We start from the raw sequence: 7,009 nt of genomic DNA, 5'->3' as shown, positions 1-7,009 counted from the left end.
AGACATATATAATTTACCATGTCCCTTCTTGTAAGGGTAATAACAGGGTTCAACTGATGACAGTATTTTAAAATGTGGCATTTGCAGTGTATTGTGAAAACTAAAGATAGCACTGCATAGAGAAATCAGTAGTTTTATAAATCCAACTGTGTTAACACAGGCTCTGATAGTCAAGTGGTGCTTTTCAACAAGGGTTTTTCATGCACACATAGACCTTTACTGACACCATCACTGCCCTGTTCTCTTCAGATTATTTCTCTCTAGCCCTGTGCTGTAACATCAATGTTTCTAGGATCTCATAGAGAAGTTTTAAGCATTTTCAGTTTTGCAGCTCATTAATGATTTTCTAGTAAAGGTATATCCTCTACATAGGATTTTTACCTAATGTAAACAGTACAGATTTTCTTAGACTGCAGACAAACTGGATGTCGAGACTACTTGAGATTGTTTAAGCAGCTTCCCATCTTTGTTTTTTTCCTGCCTCTGCACTGCACCCCCATATTTTGCCACTTCCAATACTTGTGCGAGCTGAACAGAATCAAAGAAACTAAGCTGGCTGAAAAACAGGGGAGAGGGGAGGTACTAGGAAAGGTTATTCTCCAGGAGGATCAATTTTGCAGTTCACCTTCCAGCTGCACAAACAACAGTGCCAGCTGGCTGCAGCGAAGGGTCAGGGGCTGGGGTGGGGAACAGGAGGTGGGCAGAGGCTGCAGGACCAAGCGCTGCCCCCACCAGGGAAGCCCTGGTACCTTTTGCAGACTCCCCAGCAGTAGTAGTCCACTTCATTTGATGGGACAATATTTTGGTGATTTTTCAGCCTTTGATAGATAACATGCTCGGTAATTACTCAGCAGGAGAACAGCGCTCAGTTCACTCTCCCTCAAACTGCGTGGATTCCAGGAGAGGACAGGGCAGTAAAACTCTACTTCTGCTAGAAGGACAAACATTTTGAGCACAAATTGATGGCAGATTCATCCATTTAGAAAGGGCTGTTCTTACAGTCATTCCTTAGAAAGAAGCTTACTTTAAAAAAGACCCGAATACATATCAATACTTTACTACTGGTAAATTGAATGTCACTGACATTTCTTTCCTCAACCACCCGACAGTACAGCTTCCCCCTGCCCCAGCAAACAAGCTGCAAGTAACAGCTGCACACAATGGCTAAGTATTCCTAGAGTTACAGAACTTGTGACTTTTAAGAAGTCACCAACCTCATTTTGTTAACCATCTTTTGTTGTTGTTGTGTAGATCTATGTATCTACTTCTCCTAGGCTGGAACAAAGAGCCATTTCCATTTCTTTCTAGCATTTCTCCAGAAGTTTGTATAAATTCAAAAAGAATCAGTTAATTCTTAATTAGAACAACATGTATATGCTCAACATGATATATTGATACCATTAGCCTGGTAATGCTGAAAAAACTCTGAATTGTAACTTCCAATGAGCATAAAATATTTGTATTATCCCAAACAATCATTATTTCTTATTTAGCTTCTAAAGGGTCATGAGTTCACAGCACCTTCTTAGTCTACCTTGGGACAGTGGTCTACCTGTTTGGGACAGTGGTCTACCTGTTTCAGAACTGACCATTTTAATTATTTTAGTGTTTGTACTATCCAAACATATTACAGCCAAAATAGAAAACATAATGTGGTGAAAAGACATGACAGATCGAATGATGAGGCACCCTCTGCAGTCCTAAGAAACAGCAGTGCTAGTAATATGAAGAAGTTACAGCCAGTCTGATTGAAGTGATGCATTATGAGATACAATCTAAGACAGCAATTTTCTTTCAGCAAATGGATTTATTGACATAATTGATTATAACCATGTACAGCATCTATGCATCTCCCATTGGAAGAATATCCAGTGATAGAGCTAATGTTAGTGTGATACACAGCTTTACTCAATAATCCCCACTGCATTTCTAACAATAAACAGTGGTGTGTTCCACAGTCAATCGTAAGTGGCCAAAAGCACCCAGGTGTCCAAAAGAAAAGAAATTTAAGATTCTTAGCAAAAAATAAAACCTGATCCTGCATCCCTTCAGTTTTAATTCCATTCATCATTGTGTCTATAAGAGTTACGAATTTTAATCTATACACTGACAATCAAGTTTGGCCCCTGATAATCATGAAAACTACTGCCTGTCAAAATGAAATTCCAAAGGACTCTTTGCTACTGACTCAAGAATCACGACTTTGATTTTTTTTCTACATTTAAAAGGCAAAGATTAAGGCAAATTACCTCTACAGTCTCTCCTTTTCTCCCATTTGAATTTAGAGATTGAACAAAATTCCCTCAGAACATAAAGTCTTTTCTCTCCATTCAATCCCTGAACTCCAATTGAAGGTACCAGTTACTATGGTGTCTTTTGTAAACACTTGTTCATCTGAAGGAAGGGGGGGAAAAAAAGGGGGGGGGGGGGGGGGAGAAAAAAAAATACCCAAATCGCTTACTTGCAATTATGATAATAAACAACTTGTAGTCATGATCACCTCAGGTCAGCACTGAATGCATGATATTGAGACGAATGTCTCCATAGTCCACTAACACTTCCTTCAAGCCATTCAGTTCCACAAGAGTTCATCTGAGGTTGCACATTAAATTCAAAGCAGCAGAAGTAGTATCAACGGTCTCAACAATTTACCAAACTCCATCTAAGACATTTGCATTTAAAGTGTAACCCCAGTTTGGACCTTTTTAATTAGCTCATTTCCAGACCACACAGAGAGAATTACTAATGTAAACTAAACCACCATATTTCATAGTAACAGAACCACATTCTGTAAATATTTAGGAAAGTAGAAGTCTGAGAAAGTAGAGAGGAACTGATCATAAAATGATTAGCATTGCTCTAAAACCAAAAGCAGAATTCAAATTAAAAACAAACAAACAAACAAAACCAACTCAAACATCATATGCTACTGCAAAAGGGTTTAACTTTAGCATTACTCACTCAGCTACACAAAACACAGAATCTAAATTAATATACCAAAATGTTTTATTTCACAGTGAGGTACATAAAGCTTCTAACTTTAGTAGGCTAAGGCTAAGAGAGAATTGCCTGTTAGGATAAAGATTGTTTCACATTCCTGAAATATTCTCACCTATTATTGTTTCTGAAGAAAGGCACCAATATTATTTATCCATCAACAGTTCACTTCTGCATCCACCCATTTAGAAATGAAGATGGATTATGTGAGGGTCAGTGACCTACTGACCATCACGGACACAGACAACTACAGCACACGTTAATGTGTACAAGTACCAAGCAGTATTTATTCCAAACCAATTTAAAAATAGCTCATTTGTAAACATATTACAAAACTCTGTTAGTTTTTTCCTAGTGGTGTCAGCAATATATTCCTGTAAAACTAACCAGCTGCGCCGTTTCCCGTTTACAAAAAAAGCATGGAAACACACTCACGCGCATTAAATCGCCTCACATTCAGTTAGTTTGACTTAAAATGGCACAGCCTTCAAACTGTCCAGCGTAAAACATACATTTCCAGCCCTCTAGATGACTTGCAGGTTGCACCCATTTCGACAGTAACCCTAAGAGACAACCCTCAGTCCAAATTTTTTGACGAGGAAGGGCTGGTGCCTTGGAAAGGTCTGTTCAAAGCGTCCTCGCGTGGGGCCAGGCCGCTCACTCAAACTGTTGTTCCCCGCTGCAGTCCGAGAAAAACACCTGCAAGATACCACGCTTAAATTCACGGCTCTGAGTTCGCGTAAGGCAGGCACCAGCTGCTGTTCGCATTAGCTCCCGCCGTTTTGCTCTCCTCATGGCAAAGAACGGTTCCCGCCACAGTCGGGCCTTTCGCCGGGGTTCGCGATGATTTCTGAGAAAACAGTGACCTCCTCGCAAAGGTGACCGAGCAAGCCCGTCTCACAGATGGCATCGGCCCCGGCCTGCAGTAAAGGGCGGCTGAAGGCAGCCACCGCGCCACAGCTCTCCGGCGGGGCCCGCGCCAGCCCCTCACAGACCAACGGCCGCCTCCCCTCGCCGCGCTGACTACAGCTCCCAGCGGGCCTCGCCGCAGGGCGGCGCCCGCCTCCCCCGCGGGGCCTGCCGGGAGCTGTAGTTTGGCGGGCTCAGTCGGCGAACCGCTGCAGCAGGTGGTCGTCGCCGTGGCGGCCGCCGCCGCCCCCGCTGTCCATGAAGCGCTCGCAGGGGAACTCGATGAGGTCGGCCTCGCTGAGGGCGCAGGCGGCGCCGCGGGGCGGCCGGTGGGACTGGAAGCCCGAGAAGTCGGCAGAGACGCCGGTGCCCATGGAGCGGAGGGGCCGGCGGGTGGAGTAGAGCTGGCGGACGTGGACGGGGGCCGCCTTCCGCCGCCGCCGCCCCAGCACCTTCTTCCGCAGCAGGCGGGAGGCCCAGGCGGCCAGGGCCGCGAAGAGCAGCAGGGCGTTCACCGCCAGCAGCACCAGGACGAGGAGCTGCTGGTCGGGGCCGCGGGTCCCGCCCGCCGCCGCCGCCGCCGCCGCGCCGCCCTCGGGCAGGGTGACCAGCCCGGCGCAGTGGTCCCGCGGCGCCACCGGGCACACGCGGCCGCCGAGGACGCCCTCGACGCAGACGAGGTAGGGGGTGTCCGGGCGGAGCTCCCGCAGGGTGGCGGCCGGCTCCCCGCGCTCCGGCAGGTACACGAAGCGCTGGAACTTGACGGCGGCCCCGAAGCGGTCGAAGAGGAGGCGGAAGCGCGCCGGCCCCAGCAGGCGGGGGCTGCGGTGCGGCCGCACGGCCCAGCGCACCGTCACCGAGCTGGAGCCCACCGCCTCCACCGACAAGTTGCAGAGGAACAGCTTGTTGAAGTCGCACGGGTCGGACACCAGCGGCGGGACCCCGGCGGCCGGCGCCGAGCGGGGCTTGCCGGCCCGCCGGGGCCACGCCGCGCTGGGCGGCGCCGGCCCGGAGGCCGCCGGGCGGGCGGGCAGCGGCGGCGTGGGGCTGGGCGCCGCCGCGCCCTCGGGCGCCGCCAGCAGGCGGGCGGTGGAGGCGGCCGGCGGCGGCGGCCCCGGCGGCCCGCGGGGCAGCCCAGCGCCGCCGCCGCCGCTGCTGTTGCTGCCGAGCCCCTCGGCGGCCGGCGGCGGCCGGCGCTGCTCCTCGGCCGCCGGCGGGGGGGACGCGGAGGGGCGAGAGGCACCGTCGTGGCAGGCGCCGCCGTCTGGCGGCGGCGGCAGCTGGGCGTCCTGCAGGTAGTCGAGGTACTTGCCGGCCAGGGTGGGTGGCAGGCGGCACTGCACGAAGACGGTGAGCAGGCGGCCCTGGGAGTGCCAGGCCCCCAGCCAGTGCTTGAGGCCGCGGAGGCGGCAGTCGCAGCTCCAGGCGTTCCCCTCCAGCTCCAGGCGGTAGAGGGCCGGACTGGAGGCAAAGAGCTCGCCGGGGAGGGTGGCCAGCGTGTTGTCTCGCAGGCTGAGCTCCCGCAAGCGGCTGAGGCGGCCGAAGGTGGCAGGGTGCAGGGCGGTCAGCGCGTTGCGGCTCAGATCCAGCGCCTCCAGGCTGCTCAGAGGCTCCAGGAGGGCAGCAGGCAGGTGGCTCAGCAGGTTTCCCTCCAGGCGCAGCTCCTTCAGCGAACCCAGGCCCGTGAAGGCATCCGGGGCCAGGTGAGCCAGGCGGTTGCCACTGAGCGAGAGCTTCGCCAAGCTGGGCAGGTGCTGGAAGAGCCCCCCCGTCAGCTGCTGCAGGCTGTTGCTGGCCAGCAGCAGGGTGTGGAGGGAGTGCAGCGGCCCGAAGATGTCCGGGTGGCGAAGGGAACTCTGCTGGTTCCCTGAGAGGTCGAGGAAGCGCAGCTTAGCCAGGCCGGTGAAGGCACCACGGCTCAGCCAGCGGATGCGGTTGGACTCCAGGTGCAGGTAGAGTAAGTTCGGCAGCCCTGAGAAAGTGGAGTCGCCCAGCGAGCCCAGCTCGTTGCCGTCCAGGCGCAGCTTGACAAGGCTGCCGAGGCCAGAGAAGGAGGCGGCGCTGAGGCGGCCGATCTCGTTGGCGTTCACGTAGAGGATGCGCAGCTTGGCCAGGGCGCTGAGGGTGCCGGGGGCCAGCGCCGGCAGCAGGTTGTTGCCCAGGTAGAGCTCCTCCAGCCGACCCAGGCGCTCAAAGGCCTTGGGATGCAGGGAGCGGATCCGGTTGTACTGCAGGTCCAGGCGCTGGAGCCCTGCCAGGCGGTGGAAGTCAAAGGCGGAGATGTTGGCAATGAAGTTGCCTCCGAGGCTGTAGGTGAGGATATCCTGGGGCTCGGCAGCCTTGGGCACCGAGCGCAGGCCCCGGTTGGTGCAGAGGAGGTGCTGGTGCTGCTGGCAGTCGCATGGCTCGGGGCAGATGGGCTCGGCCGCGGGCAGCAGCATGAGGAAGAGGGGGATGGAGCCCCAGAGCACCCGCGGCAGCACCATCAGGAGGACCCGGCGCGGCGCCCCCATCCCGGGACGAGCCGTGGGCTGCTTCCCCCGCCGGCTTTGTGTCTCTCCGGCATCCCCCCCCCGCCCCGCTCCTCCTCCGCGGCTGCCGATCGGCCCCCTCCTCAGCTGCGCGTCGGGCCGAGCTCCGCGCCGGGCAGGCGGGCGCGGCGGCGGCTGCGGGTCGCGGTGCCCGGCACCATGGGCTCGCCCGAGCCGGCCGGGGGCGCGGAGCGGCCGGGAGGGCTGCAGGCTGCCGCCGCCGCCGCCCGGGCTCTGCCGCCCCTCGCGGCCCGCAGACCAGACCGCAGGTTCGGCGGTCGCGGGGCCGGTGCTGCCGCTGCCGCGGGGGGCGGGCGGGCTGCGGAGCGGCGCGGCTGCCCGCTGCTCCGCCGGCTCTCCCAGGGGCGGAGGGGGCGGGCGGGGCGGGGAGCGGGGCGGGGGGGGGCGGGGGGGGGAGCGGCGGGCGGAGCGGGTTGCTGGAGAAAGACGAGCTCCGAAACTTGCCGAGAAAACTCAGCGGAAATTCGTACTTCCCACACTGTGCCCTGGGGGACCGGAGGATCGGATGGAGCGGGGAAGAGGGAGGACGGCGCGGCGGGGGGGGGCCGGGG

At 55.7% G+C, this 7,009-nt stretch overlaps 1 protein-coding gene across 1 annotated transcript; it reads right to left on the bottom strand.

The window, feature by feature from the left end:
- Positions 1-1,787: 1,787 nt before the first annotated feature.
- Positions 1,788-6,778, bottom strand: TRIL (TLR4 interactor with leucine rich repeats). The gene has a single exon (XM_049798731.1). It carries the CDS (start codon positions 6,417-6,419, stop codon positions 4,101-4,103), a length of 2,319 nt encoding a protein of 772 aa, XP_049654688.1. The 5' UTR covers positions 6,420-6,778; the 3' UTR covers positions 1,788-4,100.
- Between the last annotated feature and the right edge of the window lie 231 nt (positions 6,779-7,009).

This window comes from Accipiter gentilis, chromosome 4 (genome assembly GCF_929443795.1).
Source record: "Accipiter gentilis chromosome 4, bAccGen1.1, whole genome shotgun sequence".
NCBI lineage: Eukaryota > Metazoa > Chordata > Aves > Accipitriformes > Accipitridae > Astur > Astur gentilis.
The sequence above is the reverse complement of the archived record's forward strand: the minus strand, read 5'-3'. Positions and strand labels throughout refer to the sequence as shown.

What these genes read in the sequence shown, in the direction of transcription:
- TRIL (XM_049798731.1), bottom strand. Translation starts at nt 6,419, where the DNA reads ATGGGGGCGCCGCGCCGGGTCCTCCTGATGGTGCTGCCGCGGGTGCTC.